The 24,595-nt window shown below is 39.0% G+C and overlaps 4 protein-coding genes across 7 annotated transcripts; 2 read left to right on the plus strand and 2 right to left on the minus strand.

Moving 5' to 3' along the window:
• Positions 1-213: 213 nt before the first annotated feature.
• BNAC07G08130D lies at positions 214-13,168 on the minus strand. Of its 3 annotated transcripts, none has more exons than XM_013862251.3 (7): positions 12,976-13,168; positions 12,819-12,900; positions 11,587-12,532; positions 11,196-11,495; positions 10,864-11,120; positions 10,676-10,783; positions 214-443 (listed from the first exon to the last, which is right to left on the minus strand). In XM_013862251.3, the coding sequence occupies exons 1-7, from the start codon at positions 13,031-13,033 to the stop codon at positions 326-328; spliced, it is 1,869 nt and encodes a 622-aa protein (XP_013717705.1). In that variant the 5' UTR covers positions 13,034-13,168; the 3' UTR covers positions 214-325. The 3 variants fall into 3 exon arrangements, with proteins under 3 accessions (XP_013717705.1, XP_013717707.1, XP_013717706.1); XM_013862253.3 differs by having other exon boundaries at positions 214-480; XM_013862252.3 differs by lacking the exon at positions 214-443 and having other exon boundaries at positions 10,445-10,783.
• Positions 13,169-13,382: 214 nt separating this feature from the next.
• Positions 13,383-21,887, plus strand: LOC106421472 (putative protein phosphatase 2C-like protein 44). Of its 2 annotated transcripts, XM_013862312.3 has the most exons (6): positions 13,383-14,383; positions 15,924-20,189; positions 20,366-20,626; positions 21,121-21,337; positions 21,450-21,571; positions 21,658-21,887. In XM_013862312.3, exons 2-6 carry the CDS (start codon positions 20,157-20,159, stop codon positions 21,793-21,795), a joined length of 771 nt encoding a protein of 256 aa, XP_013717766.1. In that variant the 5' UTR covers positions 13,383-14,383; positions 15,924-20,156; the 3' UTR covers positions 21,796-21,887. The 2 variants fall into 2 exon arrangements, with proteins under 2 accessions (XP_013717766.1, XP_048618736.1); XM_048762779.1 differs by lacking the exons at positions 21,450-21,571; positions 21,658-21,887 and having other exon boundaries at positions 15,924-21,325.
• LOC125590469 (glutathione S-transferase T3-like) lies at positions 14,857-15,729 on the plus strand. The gene has a single exon (XM_048764042.1). The coding sequence runs from the start codon at positions 14,857-14,859 to the stop codon at positions 15,727-15,729; it is 873 nt and encodes a 290-aa protein (XP_048619999.1).
• Positions 21,752-24,281, minus strand: LOC106421471 (epsin-1). Its single transcript, XM_013862311.3, has 4 exons — positions 23,957-24,281; positions 23,738-23,860; positions 23,482-23,649; positions 21,752-22,310 (listed from the first exon to the last, which is right to left on the minus strand). The coding sequence occupies exons 1-4, from the start codon at positions 24,061-24,063 to the stop codon at positions 21,872-21,874; spliced, it is 837 nt and encodes a 278-aa protein (XP_013717765.1). The 5' UTR covers positions 24,064-24,281; the 3' UTR covers positions 21,752-21,871.
• Positions 24,282-24,595: the final 314 nt, after the last annotated feature.

Here is a 24,595-nt window from a genome sequence, read left to right on the forward strand (position 1 = left end):
TATACTTTCGTTGTCAAACAAAAAATAAAAAATAAACCACATATACTTTCGTTGTCAAAAATAAAATAAAAAATAAACCACATATACTTTACGGTCATATATGACTTGGATAGTGTCATTGTGTTTATTCTTAAGCTCTTAACCAAAGGTCATTACATCAGTTGAACCATCAATAGTCATATTCTTACCCATTACTGGGTTATGGATAATTGATTATAGAATTTCCAAAACTTTTATCATTGTTAACAACCTCCAACCAATTTCATCTCCTTAACTGAGAATTATAAATAACGAACTATAACCATAAATTTCACGAAAATAAAGATTATAGAAAAGGAACGATAAAATTTGCTAATAGAAGATTGTGTTGCCCCTGTCGTTCACGCATTGCTTCGAATTTGTTGTCGTCGTTATCATTTTTCATGGAAAACTCAAAGCCGATCCTTTTAAAGAAAGCAAACACGATCACTACGACGCACACTACAATACCAGTGACTAACACACATGTCAACCAGACTGTCATTGTAGTATAACTATAAGAGTGTTTAAAATGGAGTTTGAAATTGATATATGTATATTTTTGTTAATATTTAACTATCTATAAATAAGGGAGAATTGCCAAGTGTGACTCAAAACTTGGAGTCAAACCCAAAACAATACCCCAACTTGGGTCAAAGGCAAAAGTAACCTAAAAGGCTATTGAAATTACAACTATCCCCTTGTGACCAAACAAGAAAACGGAATTTTTTTTACGTTTCTACCCCTCGCAAGTCGTCTGTTTAGACGACTTGAAAATAAGTCGTCCAGACGACTTAACTGAAAGTCGTCTGGACAGTTAGTCTTAAACATAATTTAAAAATTTTGTAAAAAATATTTTGATAAGTGAAAAATGGGAATTATGTAATTAACATATGTCTTAGGAGGTATAAATTAAGATATAACAAATTTCAATTGTTTTCAGCATAGATGAGTGAAAGTAGTGAGTCATGATATTCTTAAGTTTATGTTTCATCAGCATATGTTGTAGTATTGTATGTGTTCTTAGGGTTAGATTTTGGAAAGCATTAAAACCGTTTTTGAAAATTTTTAAAATTACTTATGCGTGTTCATTTCTGTGTATAGTAAACACTATTTAAGTATAATTTGATTTTATAACGTGGTTAGTTAGTTAATCTAGTCATTTTAGTTTAGGGGTTCATTTTAGGGTCTAGGACGACTTAATATTTTGTCGTCTGAAAACAGACGACTAAATATTAAGTCGTCTGTTGTACATTATCAGCCAGAATAAGTCGTCTAAACCGGACCAAACCTTAAAGTTTACCAATGTACTTTTAAAGCTAACCGGATTATTTACCCAATATATAAGGTGATTTTTATTTTTTTTGTTTCATTTTTCGCGAAATTCAGAAACCCTAACAGTTCTCTCTCAAAGGCGATTTCGAATTCCCACGATTTCCGAACAAACCATCGTTCTCAACGTCGGCTATCTCACTTCATTCTCACCGTTGTCGCCGCAGCTTCTTCTAACCCTAGCGCCGCCGATTCCTCTAAACCCTAGCGCCGCCGCTTCCACTATTTCCGAACAAACCGTCGCCCTCGCCACCGTGGTCACCAACGTTCTCACCGCCGCTTCCTCTAAACACTAGCGCCGCCGCTTCTTCTAAACCCTAGCGCCGCCGCTTCTTCTCTGTAAACCTTAGCGCCGTTTCTCTGTAAACCCTAACGCCGCTAAGTCATCAATCTCGAGGAAAAGATGAACATAAAACGTTGTCTCTATCAATTTACTCATTCTCACTGTTTCACGTTTATTTTTTCAGATCTATAACCGCAATGACGAGTACTCCAACTCCTTCTGCGACTGGAAGACTTGTAAGTAATTTAAGTCGTCTGGAAAGTCTTCCAACTGGACGACTTAGTAGATGACTTAAATATAAGTCGTCCATTTGGAAGACTTTCCAGACGACTTAATTATAAGTCGTCTACTAAGTCGTCTGGACTTATATTGTTGTCTTTGATTATTTTGCAGACAAAAAGGATGGATATTCCAGAACTCCCCCGTAGGTTATACACATCAGGGGAAGAGCCAGAAGCCCACAATAGCATTTCGTATCATACGGATAACAGCAAGTTGCATACTGCTCTTAGGAAAGCTCTTACTGATGACGAATTTGAAGAGCTCAAGGAGTCGAGTTTGGGAGTTTTCATCAAGTTCAAGGAGCAGGGATTTGGTTGGGCTTCAAGGCTGGTTCACTACATGCTCAGTTTCAAGCTGGACATTAAGAAGAAGTATGAGATGTGGTCTCTCGTTGGTCCAGAACCTTTGAGGTTTTCACTGTTAGAGTTTGAAAACCTCACTGGTCTAAACTGCGAGTACATCGAGGACCTTGAGACACCAAAATGTGACGTTACCCCAGAGATGGTTTCTTTCTGGGGGATGCCGAGAGTTCATCTGGAAGCTGGGCCAACTACTGATCAGATAATAGCAGCACTGAAGAGATGCGGGGATTGGTCCAGGGAAGATCGCAAGCGGCTCGCGTACCTCTCCATCTTCACTGGATTCATTGAAGGGAGAAAGTTTTCAACCGCTACACGATCTACTCCGGCAAGGCTAGTGATGGATTTAGAACGGTTTGAGAATTATCCATGGGGGAGAGTCGCGTTTAAGGTGCTGATGGACTCTTTGTGGAACAAAGAAATTGCTGGCTGTTACACCGTGGATGGGTTTATACAAGTTCTTCAGGTCTGGACGTACACAGCTATGCCGGAATTGGGTGCTAGTATTGGTGGTCCCAGAGCAGACAGTCCGTCTCCACCGATACTGGCTTACGAGGGCAGCAGAGGCCGCAGATCAATGAAAGCTGCTATCTTGAGTCAGGTATTTACTTCAATCCAAAAGACTGCGCAGACGACTTATTATAAGTCGTCTGGAAGGTCGTCCAGCTGGACGACTTATCGGACGACTTATAATAAGTCGTCTGGAAAGTCTTCCCAGCTGGACGACTTATCGGACGACTTAATTAAGTCGTCTGGAAAGTCTTCCATCTGGACGACTTATTAGACGACTTATTATAAGTCGTCTGGAAGGTCTTCCAGCTGGACGACTTAGTAGACGACTTATAATTAAGTCGTCTATTTAGTATTTTTTTTCAAATATCTAACTCGATTCTTCTATTTACTGCAGACCCGCGTGATCAACTTTGTTGAGAAGGACATTTGTGAAATGTGGCCAAAATGGGACTCTGAGGTTGAGGACCTGCCCGCGGAGAACATCATTAAAGTCATGTATGAGCGGAGACCGTGGAAGTGGACCATGGATTGCTGGGAAGTCACTGGTACTAAGGTCAATACAAAACCTAAGGTTGTGACTCCATCGAAGAAGGCCAAAGAGATGGTTGTGTTGGAGGAGGAGGAGGAGGAGGAGGAAGACAATCCAAGACCTCGAAAGAAAGCTCGTAAAGAGGCTCCTAAAGTGGCTAGTGAAGAGGCTAGAGAAGAGGCTAGAGGGGTGACCAGAGAGGAGTTGGAAATTATGTTCAAGGGCGTAGCTGACTGCATGAAAAAAGGGTTTAATAAGTGCATGAGGGAGTTTAGGAAGTTGTCCGATAGATTGGAAGCTGTGGAGAAGAAGGTTGGTGTCACCAATCAGGCTACCCCTCCACCTCTAACCAATCAGGCTACCCCTCAAGATAAACAGCCTACCCCTCTTGCCAAAGAAACCGGGGGTAGAAACAAACAGGCTACCCCTCATGCCAATGAAACCGTGGTTAGTAACCAGCCTCCTCCTCATCAAACCAAACAGCAGCCTCCTCCTCCTCAAAAGAAACAGCAGCAGCCTCCTCCTCCTCAAAAGAAAGCTCTTTTATTGCAGAGATGGTTGCTGGAGGATACAGCAACCGAGGCGAACTCGGTAAATAAGATCTTGCCGGAGGATAAAGCAGATGGTGTCACCTCCAAAGAGATTGTTGCTGTCACTTCCACCGATCACCAACCGAGCCTCGCTTCCACCGATCAACAACCGAGCCTCGCTTCCACCGAGCCAAGCGATCCAGTTTCAGAACCGAGCCTGGTTGTATTGGACAAGCGTGCAAAGAGTAAACGAGCGAAGAAACCTGCTCCCACTGTGAGATCTCCTTATACGGCAGAGAAAAAAAAAGATAAAGTGGCAGCCTATAATCCATTTCCGCCAGTAAACAAAGATAAGCTGAAGGAACTCGCTGATTGGTTGAAAACTGATCCGTAAGTGATTGCTTTACCCATAATAGCTTGATTTAGTCGTCCAAAACTGATTGCTTTTTTGTTTGCAGTCATTATTTAACTAAGACCAAGGACAAACCACGTACATCACCAACAAGGTGGTACCACTTCCTCCGGACAGCCAGAGGATGGCTGGAAGACTGCGTCAGTCTTCTGCACACGATTTAAGTCGTCTACAAAGTCGTCCAAGTAGACTACTTTCCAAACGACTTAAAGATAAATCGTCTGGAAAGTCGTCTACTTGGACGACCACGTAGACGACTTATATTTAAGTCGTCTGGTAACTTCTAACTTGTTATATTTAATATGCAGCATATAGATGCTTGGATTAATGTGCTAAGGCAGAGGTATCAGGAGAACCCACAAGCTTTCAGGAGCGAGCGAATGTGCTTCCTGGATCACAACTTTTCCCAGTCTTGGAGAGAGCAGTATCAGCTCTTCAAAACATCGGAACCTGATCACAAAGGTTTAGGAAGAGTTCTACCTGGTGGGGCGTCGAATTTTTATGACGGATCAATACCTTTATTTTGCCAATCAAACAAGAAGTGGGGGGAGGACATTGATGATATCTATGCGCCAGTGAACTTGGACGACAAGCATTGGGTTGCTATTTGGATATCGATCCCTAAGAGGCACATAGTCGTCTGGGACAACATACCTTCATCTAGTGTACCAGACGCATGGGATGCGATAATGGAGCCTTTTCTCCAGATGGTCCCTTATCTGCTTGTTGAGTGCGCAGCCACCGACGAAATACGGGTCAAATACGGGTTGGAGCCATACACATATGATAGACCGCTGAAAGGTGTACCCACTGCCAACAATGGTGATTGTGGCGTGTACGTTGTAAAGTACATTGAATGTCATGCTCTTGGGGTCTCCTTTGACCCTAAAGACTTTGCTAGGTGCAACGCGAAGAAAATGAGGGATAATATGGCGGTGGATATATGGAAGGAGCTTGTTGATCAGCATTTGAAAGAAAATGTGGATGGTGATAAGTTCGTGGGCATGTATGATTATATTTGTGTTTGTATTTGAACTTGTCTTTGTATTTGAACATGATTTTTTAACAAGCGAAGTATTTGTATTTCAGCTTGTCTTTGTATAGATTTGTAAATATATAAGTTGTCTGAAAGAAATAAGTCGTCTGGAAGGTTTTCCAACTGGACGACTTACAAATAAGTCGTCTAGAAGGTTTGGACGACTTATTATAAGTCGTCTGGAAGGCTTTCCAACTGGACGACTTACAAATAAGTCGTCTAGAAGGTTTGGACGACTTGAAGGGATAGTAGAAGGTAGTCTAAAAATAAAATACACTTGAAGGGATAGTAGAAGGTCGTCTAAAAATAAAATACACTGGACGACTTAGTAGAAGGTCGTCTAAAAATAAAATACACTAGACGACTAAAAATTTAGTCGTCTGGACGGGTAATCAAGACTGGACGACTTAAATTTAGGTCGTCTGGACAACTAGTCAACTGGTTGTGTACATTGTGGTTTCGTATGGCCAGTTTCCTTGCAGTTTGAGCATCTCCGTGCCCTGTGTTTCTTCCTGGGTTTGTGTCCTCTCATCCTAGATAGCTCCAACCAAGATTGCCATCTTGATTTCTTCGGTCTCCCCCGACCACGCTTTAGTTCTGGAGGAAAGCATTCTCGTTCCTCAATATGTTGTGACACGATAGGATATATATTCTCTGAGTATCCTGCATACAGATAATTCTTTGAGTACAGTGGACATACAAGTGTGGAGATATGCAAACCAGCATGTATTCCAGCAGCTATAGCATGAGAGCAAGGTATTTTCTCCACTCCATAGACACCACAATCACACTTTGCATGTTCCAAATCAACCACACAGTCCATTTTGCCACCTTTGACAAAGAAATGCCATCCATCAATTGGTTCGACCGTCATCGTACCCGCTATCTCTTCTCGAACAACAAGCAAGTATTCAACACCCCCGCTATGTTCAGTTGTGAGACTCAACGCATCTTGTTGAATACGTGGTCGTCCAAGTAGACGACTTTCCAGACGATTTATCTTTAAGTCGTCTGGAAAGTAGTCTACTTGGACGACTTTGTAGACGACTTAAATCGTGTGCAGAAGACTGACGCAGTCTTCCAGCCATCCTCTGGCTGTCCGGAGGAAGTGGTACCACCTTGTTGGTGATGTACGTGGTTTGTCTTTGGTCTTAGTTAAATAATGACTGCAAACAAAAAAGCAATCAGTTTTGGACGACTAAATCAAGCTATTATGGGTAAAGCAATCACTTACGGATCAGTTTTCAACCAATCAGCGAGTTCCTTCAACTTATCTTTGTTTACTGGCGGAAATGGATTATAGGCTGCCACTTTATCTTTTTTTTTCTCTGCCGTATAAGGAGATCTCACAGTGGGAGCAGGTTTCTTCGCTCGTTTACTCTTTGCACGCTTGTCCAATACAACCAGGCTCGGTTCTGAAACTGGATCGCTTGGCTCGGTGGAAGCGAGGCTCGGTTGTTGATCGGTGGAAGCGAGGCTCGGTTGGTGATCGGTGGAAGTGACAGCAACAATCTCTTTGGAGGTGACACCATCTGCTTTATCCTCCGGCAAGATATTATTTACCGAGTTCGCCTCGGTTGCTGTATCCTCCGGCAACCATCTCTGCAATAAAAGAGCTTTCTTTTGAGGAGGAGGAGGCTGCTGCTGTTTCTTTTGAGGAGGAGGAGGCTGCTGTTTGGTTTGATGAGGAGGAGGCTGGTTACTAACCACGGTTTCATTGGCATGAGGGGTAGCCTGTTTGTTTCTACCCCCGGTTTCTTTGGCAAGAGGGGTAGGCTGTTTATCTTGAGGGGTAGCCTGATTGGTTAGAGGTGGAGGGGTAGCCTGATTGGTGACACCAACCTTCTTCTCCACAGCTTCCAATCTATCGGACAACTTCCTAAACTCCCTCATGCACTTATTAAACCCTTTTTTCATGCAGTCAGCTACGCCCTTGAACATAATTTCCAACTCCTCTCTGGTCACCCCTCTAGCCTCTTCTCTAGCCTCTTCACTAGCCACTTTAGGAGCCTCTTTACGAGCTTTCTTCCGAGGTCTTGGATTGTCTTCCTCCTCCTCCTCCTCCTCCTCCTCCAACACAACCATCTCTTTGGCCTTCTTCGATGGAGTCACAACCTTAGGTTTTGTATTGACCTTAGTACCAGTGACTTCCCAGCAATCCATGGTCCACTTCCACGGTCTCCGCTCATACATGACTTTAATGATGTTCTCCGCGGGCAGGTCCTCAACCTCAGAGTCCCATTTTGGCCACATTTCACTAATGTCCTTCTCAACAAAGTTGATCACGCGGGTCTGCAGTAAATAGAAGAATCGAGTTAGATATTTGAAAAAAAATACTAAATAGACGACTTAATTATAAGTCGTCTACTAAGTCGTCTAGCTGGAAGACCTTCCAGACGACTTATAATAAATCGTCTAATAAGTCGTCCAGATGGAAGACTTTCCAGACGACTTAATTAAGTCGTCCGATAAGTCGTCCAGCTGGGAAGACTTTCCAGACGACTTATTATAAGTCGTCCAGCTGGACGACCTTCCAGACGACTTATAATAAGTCGTCTGCGCAGTCTTTTGGATTGAAGTAAATACCTGACTCAAGATAGCAGCTTTCATTGATCTGCGGCCTCTGCTGCCCTCGTAAGCCAGTATCGGTGGAGACGGACTGTCTGCTCTGGGACCACCAATACTAGCACCCAATTCCGGCATAGCTGTGTACGTCCAGACCTGAAGAACTTGTATAAACCCATCCACGGTGTAACAGCCAGCAATTTCTTTGTTCCACAAAGAGTCCATCAGCACCTTAAACGCGACTCTCCCCCATGGATAATTCTCAAACCGTTCTAAATCCATCACTAGCCTTGCCAGAGTAGATCGTGTAGCGGTTGAAAACTTTCTCCCTTCAATGAATCCAGTGAAGATGGAGAGGTACGCGAGCCGCTTGCGATCTTCCCTGGACCAATCCCCGCATCTCTTCAGTGCTGCTATTATCTGATCAGTAGTTGGCCCAGCTTCCAGATGAACTCCCAGCATCCCCCAGAAAGAAACCATCTCTGGGGTAACGTCACATTTTGGTGTCTCAAGGTCCTCGATGTACTCGCAGTTTAGACCAGTGAGGTTTTCAAACTCTAACAGTGAAAACCTCAAAGGTTCTGGACCAACGAGAGACCACATCTCATACTTCTTCTTAATGTCCAGCTTGAAACTGAGCATGTAGTGAACCAGCCTTGAAGCCCAACCAAATCCCTGCTCCTTGAACTTGATGAAAACTCCCAAACTCGACTCCTTGAGCTCTTCAAATTCGTCATCAGTAAGAGCTTTCCTAAGAGCAGTATGCAACTTGCTGTTATCCGTATGATACGAAATGCTATTGTGGGCTTCTGGCTCTTCCCCTGATGTGTATAACCTACGGGGGAGTTCTGGAATATCCATCCTTTTTGTCTGCAAAATAATCAAAGACAACAATATAAGTCCAGACGACTTAGTAGACGACTTATAATTAAGTCGTCTGGAAAGTCTTCCAAATGGACGACTTATATTTAAGTCATCTACTAAGTCGTCCAGTTGGAAGACTTTCCAGACGACTTAAATTACTTACAAGTCTTCCAGTCGCAGAAGGAGTTGGAGTACTCGTCATTACGGTTATAGATCTGAAAAAATAAACGTGAAACAGTGAGAATGAGTAAATTGATAGAGACAACGTTTTATGTTCATCTTTTCCTCGAGATTGATGACTTAGCGGCGTTAGGGTTTACAGAGAAACGGCGCTAAGGTTTACAGAGAAGAAGCGGCGGCGCTAGGGTTTAGAAGAAGCGGCGGCGCTAGTGTTTAGAGGAAGCGGCGGTGAGAACGTTGGTGACCACGGTGGCGAGGGCGACGGTTTGTTCGGAAATAGTGGAAGCGGCGGCGCTAGGGTTTAGAGGAATCGGCGGCGCTAGGGTTTAGAGGAATCGGCGGCGCTAGGGTTAGAAGAAGCTGCGGCGACAACGGTGAAAATGAAGTGAGATAGCCGACGTTGAGAACGATGGTTTGTTCGGAAATCGTGGGAATTCGAAATCGCCTTTGAGAGAGAACTGTTAGGGTTTCTGAATTTCGCGAAAAATGAAACAAAAAAAATAAAAATCACCTTATATATTGGGTAAATAATCCGGTTAGCTTTAAAAGTACATTGGTAAACTTTAAGGTTTGGTCCGGTTTAGACGACTTATTCTGGCTGATAATGTACAACAGACGACTTAATATTTAGTCGTCTGTTTTCAGACGACAAAATATTAAGTCGTCCTAGACCCTAAAATGAACCCCTAAACTAAAATGACTAGATTAACTAACTAACCACGTTATAAAATCAAATTATACTTAAATAGTGTTTACTATACACAGAAATGAACACGCATAAGTAATTTTAAAAATTTTCAAAAACGGTTTTAATGCTTTCCAAAATCTAACCCTAAGAACACATACAATACTACAACATATGCTGATGAAACATAAACTTAAGAATATCATGACTCACTACTTTCACTCATCTATGCTGAAAACAATTGAAATTTGTTATATCTTAATTTATACCTCCTAAGACATATGTTAATTACATAATTCCCATTTTTCACTTATCAAAATATTTTTTACAAAATTTTTAAATTATGTTTAAGACTAACTGTCCAGACGACTTTCAGTTAAGTCGTCTGGACGACTTATTTTCAAGTCGTCTAAACAGACGACTTGCGAGGGGTAGAAACGTAAAAAAAATTCCGTTTTCTTGTTTGGTCACAAGGGGATAGTTGTAATTTCAATAGTCTTTTAGGTTACTTTTGCCTTTAACCCAAGTTGGGGTATTGTTTTGGGTTTGACTCCAAGTTTTGAGTCACAGGCAATTCTCCCTTATTTATATTGTCTATATTAATAATCTTAAAAGCAGTATTAATATGCAATACATTACAAAAAAAACATAACCAATAAGTAATACTATGAAAAAATGTTAATACAATAAGACTAAGATATAAAATGTATACTTTATAAGGTAATTATACAGATATCAATTTTCAAAATATTATTTTATAATTTTCCAAAACTCAGTTCTAAATATTTATTATTTTATTAATTAAAAATCTAGTTTGACATTATTTTATAATTAGTGTTAGCTGTACTGGAAGCACTAGAGAATTCTTTTGCTGATATTAAATGATTTGAGTAGAGCTTCTTAAATTAAATCCTGTTGATTAGAAATTTTCTTTACGTGGTTAGGTTTTCTTTTGATAGATGTTTTACCAAAACAATGGCTCTCTATCCTCTAATCTTCAAGAGCTGAGCACAATGAAGATAATGCAGCTGAATCTAAAGGCTGTTCAATCTCTCTCACCATGTCCTTAATCAAACCTTTCACATACCTCATTCCTTGAGGGTCTTCCCACAAAACCTTCAGAATCTCATTAGGTATAACTGTTGTCGCTGGTCGAACCACCCACTTCTTACCATTTCTCTCTTTACCATTCATGCTATATCATTAACAACACACAAAACAAAAACTTCAAGACAATTATTTTTAAAAAAAAAAGAAGCAATGTGCAGGTATTACCTGTTGAGAATAGTGAGCATGTTTGGCCACTCAGAGATATCGAAATGAACATCTGCAACACCCTTTCCTCTGTGAAACATCTGTTTGATCTGCCCATAAGGCACACACAGTTTCCGTAAGTCACCAGTCATTAATCCTGACAAGTTTGAGATTCTTGCAACGGTTGTCCTCGGTATATCAATCCTAGAGATAAACAATTTCTTGTTGAGCACGTCAACTGAATGCGCTGCAACTGCTCTCTCTTTGCCTTCTTCCGTCTGCAAACCACAAAGCATATGATTTATCTTTGGTCAATTGGTCTTTGAGTATTATAAGCTAAAAATAAACCACACCTCAAACTCAACGAAAGCAGCTGTTGTCGATGAACCAAAGATGATCTTAGATATGTCCCTCTTACAGAACCTTAGCGCTTCTCTGATCTGATTCGAACCTATCCTTTGATCCAGTGGATGAATCTTAACTGTTCTGGTTGGTTCCTTCACCAATGAAACAGGCACGTCGGGATCGCCAATGAGATCCGGAATACGTATCCTTTCTACCATGTCTTCCTGAGAAACTGCCTCAACAATTGCACTGCAATGTTTCAACATCACAACACCTTTCTTGAGAGCCTTCTTGACTGCTGATTTAGTCTACAAAAAGCAAAGAACACACACACTTTTAAGTAGACCGTTTAAACAAGAAGACAATGTAAGCCGTTTCTCAAGATAGAATGAAACAAACCTCAAAAGTCAAGAGAGCATCTTTGTAAATGCAGCCCTCGAAAGATGGAACTTCTTGAACATCTAAAACGGCTCCAAACTCAGAAAATGATTTAACGATGTCAGTCTTCTGAAACCCTTCGTGCAAAAACCTCAATACTACTCTGTTAGGGGAGTGCTCTCTGATAGATAACGCGTCCAAACTCTTTCTTGTTGACTCTTGATTCGCACTGGTAGCAGCAGCAGCCAATGTGGCCTGGCTGCACAGTCCTTTGGATTCTTCTTCCTCCGTCACACAAAAAAGATAACTCTTTTTGGTGCCATTGTTAGTTGGAGCGTGAAGGTACTCTATCACCTTCTTGAAGCTCGAGTCTCTACTCACTGCCACAGGTACAACGGCTCCTCTAAAAGGAATAGCAACTAGTTCTCCGCTCTTTTGATCGTTTTCCTTGGTGATATTCTTCACTTTCTGGACAGGGACGTGTAGACCACCCTCATCACGAGACAGACTGGAATTTATGTCACTCAATGCCTCAGATCTGAGACGAGGCTTAACCTCCTTATCTGGATGCAGGTTGATGAACATGTTGGAGAGTTTCTTCTGAGGTGATTCCTTTTTATCTACTCTTTCAGCTTGTAACGAACCCAACACCTTCTCCTGTGCAAGCTTCAAGCCGTCTAAGCTATTACTATCTAACATCACTTTCTCCACAGAAATCTCAATTGCAGCAACACTTTGAGATGCATCATCTACAGAGACTAAAGACTCTTCTTCTTTTGCACTCGGAGGAGGGATACTGTTTTTGTTCTCAGCAGCTAGTGAAGAAACCATGGGTGGTTCCGACAGAACGGAGCCTTCTTCACATGGAGGTTTGTTGAGCAAGGGCAAGTTGCCCATAATCTTTTGCTTCAGATTAGTGAGTAAGCCACCAAAAGAGTACCAATGCATTCCCTTTTGGCCAATATCTCTACATATTCAAGATAAAACAAAAATAAGAAACTGGTAGCTCCAAGTAGTTTGCTTTGCCAAGGTGTGAAGCCACTCAAGTGAAAGAGGATATAAGTTAAAACTCCATTTCCAAATTTGGTATCCAATTATTCTTCACATTAAAATCTAAAACTAGTATTCACTTGATAACAAAAAGATTTAGGCTTTTGCCAATATAATGTTCTACAAAGGAGAGCGACCATTCAATACACAAAACATAGGGCAAAGAGAGGAGAGGAGAGGAGAAGAGAAGAGTATTCACTCACTTGTTAGCGGAAGCCTTAGAGTCCCGGCCATCCTCCAGGGAAGAGGAAGAAGAAGACCATCTCCTCGTCAAAGGTAGGAAACCTGTTAAACAAGATTTCAATTTACAAAAACTACCAATTATCGATTAAAATGAGAAGGGTGTTTCTCTGTTGTCACCTCTGATGCTGAAATGGGGATTCAGTTTGGGCGTAAGAAGAAGACGCCCCATCGCCATCTTCTCTCCGCAATAAGAAAGGGGGGATTTTGAGGTTTAAGAAAGGCGGAGGAGAGAAGAGGGTTTGGTTCCGATGCGATGCGAGGGAGACAAAAGAGAATCTGTTTTCTGAGATTGTTTCGGTTATGATGTAATTAACCGATTATTTATTTTAATACCGGGTTCAAGCTTATTCTCACCGGCCCAACAGAAAAATAGAGTCCGTAACCCTTTTTCTTACCCCAACCTCTCTAGGTCAACCTATAATTTTTGGAAATACTGTATGTAAGCAAAAGAATGGTACACTTCAAGTAGTTTTTCTAGATAACTTAAAGTATAACGTTATGAGAGCACCATTATCGGTGGTATTTAGGGGGTGTCTTAATTAAATTGTGCATTAAAATTAAATCAAAAACACTAATAAACACTAGAGGCGTCGCTTAATTGGGGTAAGGTAGAAACCGTATTTGAGGGACACGTGTAGGCAAAGGGAGAGGAGAGAGGAGGACCGTCTACGATTTTCTTTGGTTCATTCTCTCTTTCTCTCGAAATCTCTCCACCTTCCTTTCCGAGAAGGCGATTCTCTCTTCCTCCGTGGTTCCTCGAGTTGCCGGCGATAATCCCTCTCTCCGTGGGTCGCAGACGAAACGGGATCGTCTCTCTCCGTGGCTCGCAGACGAAAGGGCGATTCTCTCTCTCTTCGTGCTCCTCGAGGAAATGAAGCCAGACCTCTCTCTCTCGGTGGCTGTCGTCGGGGAGGGAAATCGTTGATTATCTCCCTCTCTGTGGGCCTCCTCGTCGGCAAAGGACGGCGCTCTCTCTCTGGGTGGATAAACTGGAATCGGAAGGTAAATCTAAATCGTTTGTTGTGTTCTTCAAGCATGCATGTCTTATTCTAGACTTATTCTTGTTCTGATTGCAAGTTTGTTTGGTTTGTAGGTTCGATTCTTTCTCGCGGTGGCTCTCGTCGACGGCTATATATGGCTCTCTGTTGGTGGCTCTCCTCCACGGCGATGGAGCTCTCTATCGATGCCTCTCCGCGATTCGTACAGGTAATGCTTCTGTTTCACGTTCTTCAATGATGCATGTCTCTGATTGTGCTTTGATAAGTTGTGATTTGTTTGTTGCAAGTGAATCTATTTTGATAATGTTTCTGTCATTTGATTATGTTGGGTTTAGCTGTAACATTGTTTCAATCTCGTTTTGTTTGTTGCAAGTTCATCAATTTTTATTTGGCTTTTTTCTGTTGATTAATTTTATTTTGTTTCTGCCTTTGTGTGGTGAGATGAAGGGATCAACGTGAGACGAAGGAATCAACTTGCGTTTGATATGTTCTGTGGAAAGAGAGGTCAGGAAGGTTCATCAATACAGGTTAGTGTTACTCTCCAACATCTGGCCGCAATGAAATGAAGAGAATTGAATTAGAAGTGATGTGGTTAGCTTCTGTGATGAATTGAAACTCGGGTAATTAAAGATGTAGTTAAGTGTTAGATTTATGGTTGTGTATGGTAATAAATAGACATGATGGTTAGATAGAAAAGTGATGAGTAAATTTAAGTCTGCTTGTAGTTGAAACGTAAATTTAAAAAAGCTTCTGTGATGAATTGTTTGTGATGAGTTGTTTGGTTGGGTGTCTTGAATGCTACCTCACTTCCTTGAATTATTTATAACCACTGCCTTTCTCTTCAATCTCCAACATCTGAATGCGCTTGCTAGCTCTTCCTCCACTTTCTCCTCCGTCTCCTCTTTCTCCTCCGTCTCCTCTTTCTCCTCTTTCTCCTGTGTCTCCTCTTTCTCCTCTTTCTCCTCTATCTCCTCTTTCTCCTCTATTCTTGTCTTCAGAAATGGATTTCAATCCATTTGAGGACTCTGCCAATTTTATTGAACTACTCAATAGTCAACAAAATGTTGTCTTTGGCAGTCAAGGACGTGTTTCACTCTCTTCATCGCAAGAGCCCTCCTTAGGCAGTCAAGCTGCGGAGCTTCGAGCAGAGCGTAAGGAAAGAAGGACGTGGACAGTGACAGAGGATATAGTGCTCATTAGCTCGTGGTTGAACACGAGCAAAGACCCCGTTGTAGGGAATGAGCAGAAGTCAGTGGCTTTCTGGACCAGAGTTGCAGCATACTTCTCGGCTAGCCCTAAACTTGCTGCCTCTGAAAAACGAGAGGGTAGTCAATGCAAGCAACGTTGGCACAAGCTGAATGAAGCAGTTTGCAAGTTCGCTGGGGCGTATGAAGCAGCCACGAGAGAGAAAATCAGTGGCATGAATGACAATGACGTTCTAAAGCTGGCCCACGAGATCTTCTTCAATAACCAAAAAAAGAAGTTCTGCCTTGAACATGCGTGGAACGAGCTTCGCAACGACCAGAAGTGGTGTGATCTCAGTACAGCTAAAACTGAAAGCAGCTCGAAAAGGAGGAAGTTCGCCGACGGTTCACATTCAGGAGCAAGCTCTCAAGTCAATGAAAACGATGCTGGTGTAGAAGGAACATCTCGTCCCCCTGGTGTTAAGGCTGCAAAAGCTCGTGGAAAGAAGCCGCAAGTTGATGGGAAAGATGTGTCTGATTTCCAGATTATGTGGAGTATCAAGAAGGATGACTTGGCAATGAAGCAACAACTCTCCAAGATGAGGCTACTTGAGAGTCTTGTTGCAAAGGAAAACCTAGCTGCTTATGAAGAAGCTCTCAAGGAAAAACTCATAAATGAGTTAATGTAACTTGTTCTTTGTTTGTTTGTTGTTTCATCTCCTGTTCTTTGTTTCTTGTTTTGTTTTATCTCTTGTTATGTTTCATGGTCTCGATCTTATGTTTAATTATGTATCATGTTCTCTGATAATGTTTAATTAAGCTTATGGTTATGTTTCATGTTCTCGGCTTAAGTTTAATTAAAATCTCCTCTTTTGTTTTGCAGGTAAACAGACTTGTTGTAGAGTCACGGAGCGAGATGAGAAGAGTGAAAGAAGAGGCTGCATACTGTTATACTGGATCAGTGTGTCTTGGATCAATGTATCAGTGTGTCTTTAGGAGTCACGGGACTTGGCTTGTAGTGTCAATGTATCAATGTATCTTTAGGATTCACGGGACTTTCAGGTGTTTGGCTTGTCTTTTGTATCAATGTATCAGTGTGTTGGCGTGTAGTGTGTCACGGACTTTGTACTCTTATTATTTCATCAAGTAGTATAAAGTAATCGACCTTCTATCTCTCATTCTTTGTATCAAACCAATATCACAAACTCATATTGACAAACTCATAATCGACACTCTATCTCTCTTCCTCTCTTCTTACCAAACCAATATCAAAAGCCATATCACAAACCCATATTCTCTCATCTTAAACCAAACTCGTATCAAATTCATTTCCAAACCAAACTCATTAACTCTTCTTCTCTCTATTTACAAACTCATATGGCTTCTTCTTCTCAAGAAACTTTAGATGAATGTTTTGATGATACATTTGATGAGTTCTTTGATCAACGTTTTGATCAAGCCTTTGAGAATTTGGCCATTCATATTGATCAAGAAGAGGGAAGAAAAAAAAGAAAAAAACGGGCTTATATCGAAAGAAATCGTGAAGAAGGGCATATTCGTTTATGGAATGATTATTTCAGTGAAACTCCTACGTATCCTGATAATATCTTCCGACGACGTTTTAGAATGAACAAGCCATTGTTCATGCACATTGTTGATCGACTCTCCAACGAAGTTCAGTATTTTCGGGAAAAGAAAGATGGTTTCGGAAGGAATAGTCTCTCTCCCTTTCAAAAGTGTACTGCAGCCATTCGTGTCTTGGCTTATGGTTCTGCAGCTGATACGGTTGACGAATACCTCCGGCTCGGGGAAACAACCACTCGGTTATGTGTGGAAAATTTTGTGGACGGAATAATATATTTGTTCGGCGATGAGTACTTAAGAAGACCAACACCAGCTGATCTTCAACGTCTACTTGATGTTGGAGAGCATCGTGGATTTCCCGGGATGATAGGAAGCATCGATTGTATGCATTGGGAGTGGAAGAATTGTCCCACCGCTTGGAAAGGGCAATATTCTCGTGGTTCGGGTAAACCAACAATCGTGTTAGAGGCTGTTGCTTCATACGATCTATGGATATGGCATGCATTTTTTGGACCTCCAGGTACATTAAATGATATCAATGTTCTCGATCGCTCACCTGTTTTTGATGACATAATAAAAGGTCAAGCTCCAAATGTCACTTTCTCTGTCAATGGAAGAGAGTATCATATGGCTTACTATCTTACGGATGGTATTTACCCGAAATGGGCAACTTTTATCCAATCTATTCCACTACCACAAGGGCCGAAAGCAGTTTTATTTGCTCAACGTCAAGAAGCTGTCCGAAAAGATGTTGAGCGTGCTTTTGGAGTCTTGCAAGCTCGCTTTGCCATTGTTAAAAATCCAGCGCTGTTTTGGGATAAGGTCAAAATTGGGAAGATTATGAGAGCATGTATCATACTCCATAATATGATAGTAGGAGACGAACGAGATGGATACACTCAATATGATACTTCAGAGTTCCAACAAGGAGAAGACACCGGAACTTCACATGTAGATCTCACGTATTCTACAGATATCCCTACAAATGTCGCCAACATGATGAGTGTTCGGACTAGAATTCGTGATAGTCAAATGCATCAACAACTCAAAGATGATTTGGTTGAACATGTATGGCTTAAATTTGGACGTGATGAAGACAACAACTGATATCGGATGTTTCTTTCAATTTGTTATCTTTTTTTTTACTTATCTTTATTTTGATGTTTTATATTTAAATCTATGTTTAAAATGTTTTCTTTTCTAATGTTGCAATTTCATAAATAAAATCTATTTAAAAAAAATTAAAATCTTTTTTTTAAAACCCCTAAATAAGAGACTTGCAATGGATGCGCTAATTGTACGGGTTTCTTAGTTAGGTCTCTAACCTCACTTTAACTAATTAAAAGTATTAAAATAAAATTTAGAGACCCAAATAGAGGCTTTAGGATAAAGATGCTCTGAGGATCTCATACAGAAAAACAAAACTCCTCTCCATCCCCGCCTTTACGGAATTTTAAAAACGTTACTCAACAAATTAATGTATATTTCAAGAATGAGTCTCCAAACTTATTGGTCAAGGCTGGCCTTGAGCTAAAGTTTTAAGCATTAGCTTTAGACCCCAATAATTTATATAGGAATAAAAAGACATCAAAATATTATATAAGTATACTATAGTTTATGGATAAATTTTTGTTTTCATGCTTTACACAAATCTTATAGGAGCATTGGGCTGGAAGCGTGTGACTGAAGAAGAATTAAACAGAACATGCTTTTTCTTCAATGTGACGAAGACTGTCATCCTTACTTGGAACAATTTTTATCTTATTTCCTCCTACACAAAATCTCTCTCTGACCTGTCTTTCATATATATCTTCAATATCCGGGCAAAATCGCTTGCAAAAAGAGCTCGGACCGGTGCTTTTGTTTTCCCATGTGCACTCGTGGGCTTGGAGTTGGCTTATTCACAAGACTGTCCTTTTTGAAGCAATCTAACGAAGCATGTTGGTCTTTGCTGAAGAAAAAAACTCTCATTAGCAAATTCAGGGGTGTGCTCGTATACTCGTTCGCTACTTGACCCGTACTCGCCTCGTTTTTTCAAGTACTCGTCGTTGCCAAGTCAAGTATCAAGTCGTTGAGTTTTGCTACTTGCAACTACAAAACAAGTAACAAGTATCACAAAAAAAATTACGACTCGCCTTGATATTACTCGTTACTTATTTTACGACTAAAAATGATAACTAAACCATAAAAATCAAGGCCCTAAACAAATATTTCTTTGTTGTAAGAAGTAAACAATACTTTCTTATCGAACTCCATCTTTGTTTTTTTATATTAGGTGCAAATATTTTATTTAAAATAACTCTCGTATTTTTACCAAGTCGAGTAAATAAAATAAACTTTCATAACATTCTCTCGTAAAATATTATCTATCAAATAAATTTTAGAAACTTAGAAATATATCCAAGTAATTAATAAATACTTGTAAGTAGCAAGTAATCGAACAAGGCAACTTGCAAGTAACATATTTTTGCACAAGTACTCGAAATAACAAGTACTCGTTTCTGACAAGTCAAGTACAAGTCGAAAAATTCATTACTCGTTTAAGGCAAACCAAGTATCAAATAGACGTAAAAAAGCAAGTACCCGCTTTGCGCCCACCCCCAGCTCACCCTTGTTGGAAAAAAGCGGCAGCCTTAAGCCCCTATTTTTCAATTACAATTTAGGGCCCCATTTTTACTAAATATGTATTCACTTATATATGTTTTTATGGAATCCACGATAAACAAGTTTTATGAAATATTGTTAAAAGTAACTATGTTAAAGTATATATTCCATAAAAATATATGTTTCTTTTTAATTTTACAAAAAACAAACTTTTTAGATTTCATCTATCGATTTTGTTGTATGCACTCTTTCTTAACTCATTAATTTAAAATTTACATCATACTTTAATAAAAATGTTATATGATTTATACTAGTTTTTTCTCATACTTTTTTTTTGCTTGTTAAAGGGCTTATGATTTACACAAGTTGCAGAAGGATTAATAAATTTTGTCATGTTATTCTTGCCTTAGGCCTCTCAGATGTTAGCCACGGCACTGAGCAAATTCATCACACAAGGAAAATAAAACACGAACCGCGATAGTGCAATAACAAACTATATATAACTCTACAGAATACAAAAGAAAAAAAAGAAAAAAGAAACGTAATCGTATTAGAAACAGTAAGGGTGAAACGTAAACGTAGTCGAAGTATAATAAGCGCGATGTAAAAACAAGGCGTACGTTACTCTTTTTTTTTGAAACACTTTATTTAATGTTCTAGTTATTTGTATGTATTCCAAATTGTTTTACCATACAAATTAAAAAAAAAAGCGTTTTAATTGCTAATTAAGTTGACTAATATGCACCTAAATTACATTACAATTTTATAATATTCAAAAACGACCGACGAAAGTGTATCTTGCAACTGAAAAAAAGTTGTCTTCTTTTGAATTGTGAGAATCGAAAAAGTTTTCTTGTTTTCATCAAAAGCTTATAGCAATATATACTATAAATACTAATAATTAGCAAATAAGAAGCTATGATTAAAGATGGGATTCTGGGATTTCCCTTTCATGCAAAAGGTATAATATCTTTCTTCCTCTTTTATATCTTCTTAGAGTGAAAGATCGTGTATAATGGTTTTAGATCTTGAAATTTCTGAAACATATGATCTTTTATATATCCATTGATTATATAAACTTTTAGTTTGTTTTCAAAATCTGAGTAAATCTATAACAATACCTATCGAATTCAACAGGCGTTCCGGTTTGAACGACTAGTAGATGGGGATGTAAGTAGAAGGAAGAAGAAACCATTTTGGTTAAATCCGGTTTCTCACGGATGCTATACCATCGACCGGTTAAGCTATATCGACCGTTCACCGAGTGCAGATTCGGTTACAGTACAGAGAGAGCAACAGAGTGAAGAAGAGCTTGAAGTTTGGTTCTTTGCAGTGTCAGATGCTGGAACTGGGAGAGAGATTGTCAAGTATATGCAGAACCATATCTTCGATAATGAGGTGACTGAAAGTTTTAGTTAAATTTTGTAGGACATGATTAATTAGGGGTTTTTAGAGTGAAGTTTTTAGCGGAATATAAGAAACCGTCTCTTAACTTTTAACTAAAAAAGATATTTAAGAACCGGTTCTTAGCTTTTTTAGTTAAAAATTAAGAGACGATTTCTTATACTCCGCTAAGAATCCTACTCTACAAACCCTCATTAATCATGTTCTAAGACCATGATTAACCTCAGTCTCTTAACTGGGGTTCTTAGCTTCGGTTAAGAGACGGTTCTTATCTTTTCTTATATTTTAATTAAGAAAAGTTAAGAACCGTCTCTTAAATAAAAGCACCCCAAGTTAGAACTTAGACCAGGTGACATGACTATTTAATTTTCATTGCGAGCAACAGGAGTTTAGTCAGTTAGGTTTCGGCCAGCAAGAAAGTCCCGAGTTATATTAAGAAAAATTATATTCTTTAATATCAGTCTGATCAGTGATTGATGGAACTGCAGCCTGGAGTTTTGAGAAAATGTAAAGAGATCATGAGAAGAGCGTACGTTGAGGAAGAGAGAAGCAGTGGCTCAGCTGCTTCGGTGACGGTGGTGGACGGTGAAAAGCTAGCTATGGCGAGTATCGGCGACCATAGAGTGGTGATTTGCAGAGACGGTGAGGCTTATCAACTCAGAGCTAAATCATCAACAAGAAAATGGTCGGATTTTGTTTTCCCAGGTTCGTTCCCTTAAACCCAGTATTACTCTGGTTTGATTCGGTTAAGACCGGTTTGGCTAACTTGTGTAACAAGAAAATGAATTAAGTTCTGCTTTCAACGGTGTAATCTCAGTTTGTTACCAAGGAGAGACAGATGATGAATCAGATTCAAGAGATTTAGAGCTTGCTTTGGTTACAGAGAAGATTAGTTCAGATACAGAGTTCATCATTATTGGTAGCTCTGGGATTTGGCAGGTAAATTAGTTTAGTACTCAATCAAATTACAGAGACTAATATCACTTAGCGAAAAATCGTTAATAGTGGTTTTGATTATGATGCAGGTGATGAAAAATCAAGAAGCTATTAACCTAATCAGGCATATGGAAGATCCTCAAGAAGCTGCAAAATGTTTAGCCAACGAAGCTTTAAACAGGATTAGCAAAAGCGAAATTTCTTGTATCGTAATTAGGTTTACATAAACCGGTTTTAACCGGATATTCGGTAAATATGTAAATTAAAACCGAACCGTTTTCTTTTTATTACAAAGAATCAAAATCAGTAGCCAATAGAATTGCGGCGGTCATAACATTTACTTGAAACTCTCTCAACGTTCGACAAAGCATGAAATCCGGCCGCCGTACGACCTCCGTGAAGTTTCTTCAGAGGGCTGAGACCGGCGAGCTTGGAGCAGATCCCGCTGATCAGTGTCTCTTCACCGGCGGTTCGGTTCCTCTCGTCTTTATCGCCGATCAACGAATCTGACTCGGATACAGCCTCTCTTTCGGTTAGAGTTGTACCGGAGCTATTCAGAGGAGAGGATGAGGCCGGTGAAGGAGGCGGAGAAGGAGCAGAGAAAGATGCGGAGTTTCCGAAGCCATTGATTTGGGCGGTGATCTTTAGAGCTTTAAGACGAGCTTCTCTTAGTTCTTCTTTTCCTAGAAGAAGTGTTTGAATCTGATCCGCCTTCTTCTGTACCTTAGCTCCCCAATCAAATCTAATGAGGGAAAAATGAAGTAAACTCCGTTTATAACAAAAAAATGAAGTAAATTAAATTAAATTTAAAACTATTTTTTGTCAAAGGCGCGGTAATATATTTTTGAGCACGGTGATTGGTTGGGTTTTATCTCCATGCTTTAACTTTTTTTTTTTTAAATTACTAAACTTTATCAATCATGTTGTAGCTTTATTTTTAAAAGTTAAAGCATACATCAAATTTCAATTAATTTTTACCAATCATGCTTTAACTTTATTTTTTAAGCTACATCAAAATAAATAAAGCAAATCTTATTATTTTGTATTTTAGGCAGAAAATCTACATCTTTTTTTATAGGCCGTAGAATCTCTGAAATTAAAATAACTATCTATAATATGAAAAAAAAAATAATCATGGTAATAAAACATTTATAACTATTTTAATTTAATTTTGGGTGTTTTAAACTACTGAAATATTTTATATAACATAATATTAGTTTCATATCACACTTTCAATAACAGTAAACTTTGGTAATTTATTAAAAAATATTAATATAAATTATTTTAATTAATAAAAATTATCTATTTCATATATACATCGCATAGTTTACATGTTTTATTTTAAAATATCTACAGCTTTTGTCTTACAGCTACAACAAATTTAACTACATCAAAAATATATGCAACAAAATCTACAGCAACAATTTTACAGCTATGCAATCGACTTACTTACAGCTAAAATTTTACAGCTAAATTCTTACGGCCAATGGCGAACCAATCACCACCATAGAATTCTTTTTGAGGGAAGACAATATTATAATAACCATTTCAATAAAAAAAATTAGCACCTAAATCTATTTATCACAATATTAATTTAAAATCATAATTATGTTTCATTTAACAGTTCTTATCAAACTATATATAGTATTTATAAGTACATTGGAATTTATAAATTTAAATGTTTCTAAATTTATTTTTTGAAAATTAGAAATTTCATAATACGGATTAAAACCTAGTTACTTATTATTATTTGTAAGAAATTAATGAATGTAGTTTGGTTAAAAACTTTAAAAATATATTAAGTAAAAAATGGGCTTAATCAAAATTAGTTTCTGTTTTTTTTTTTAAAAAAGCAGCACATATCACACTCTATAATATATAAAAAATGGATGTTTTGGAAAATTAATAGGTACCCTTTGTCGTCAACGTATTGGAAGGTTGAGAGGAAACGAATATGATCCAAGTCGTAAAGAAAATCATGAGGCAAATGAAGAGGACCATGTGTTAATAAGAACTCCAACAACACCATGGCCTTGTAAGCTTCTCTCCACTTCTTCATCTCTCCTCCCCCTTTTCCTATTCTGTTTTCAATTTGTTTGTGTAATGTTAAGCTCATGAATGATCAATTTCCCACAAGTAACGAACTTAGAGAATTCATTTATTCATTACTTTCTGTGAAGAACATCCACAATTCTCCAGTAATCCACTGTATTAAACGATGCATCGGCTATTTTAGTCATCGTTTTAGCGTCTGGAGAAGAAGGATCATCGTTTGTCACTTCTTCTACTAACCTGAAGAACATTACCGACAAACCAGTTTCTCATTAAAGAGTGTGATGAACAATCACTAATGTGTATTATTAGCTTAGCTTATAGTGTTAGTCTTACAGCTCAGTTTCGGTAACATCGGTGAGAACAAGTCTAGCAACATTGTACTTGTCATGAAGAAACAAAGACGCTTGTTTCTTGATTTCTCCAAACCAAAGTGTCCCCATCAAATTTTCCAACAAAATAAATTGAATGATCACTTGTGTCTCCACAAATCACTTATATGTTAGCACAAGACCAAACATTCTCATGAATAACCACATTTTTAGCTCAGAGACTTCAGGAGAAGTCAACAACTATTATTAGGTTATGAATATTTGACCAAATGTAATTAGTGTATTAAAAAAAGTATGTTGTTACAAGCTACATAAACACTACTTTATAGTCTTGGTAACAAATTATATAAATTCATTAAGAGAGGGAGAGAGAGATTGTTTTCTCACATTTTCTTCCTACAAGGTTATACGAAAATCAGTAACAGCTTTTAAATAAAGGTATCTTTCACAAGAAAAAAAACTTAAAACATGTTAATTGAAAAAAAACTTATAACTTAAAAAAATTAATTTCCAAGAATTCGACCTAAAAAAAAGCCGTTAATAGATTTTTGTCGACCCAGATTCTGAGGCCCATTATGCATTGAAGCCCGATCGTTGTTTAATTGTAAAAGGTGCGTATATTTGTCCCACATCGGTAGCGAGA

The sequence above is a fragment of the Brassica napus genome, chromosome C7, assembly GCF_020379485.1.
Source record: "Brassica napus cultivar Da-Ae chromosome C7, Da-Ae, whole genome shotgun sequence".
In the NCBI taxonomy this organism is placed as follows: domain Eukaryota; kingdom Viridiplantae; phylum Streptophyta; class Magnoliopsida; order Brassicales; family Brassicaceae; genus Brassica; species Brassica napus.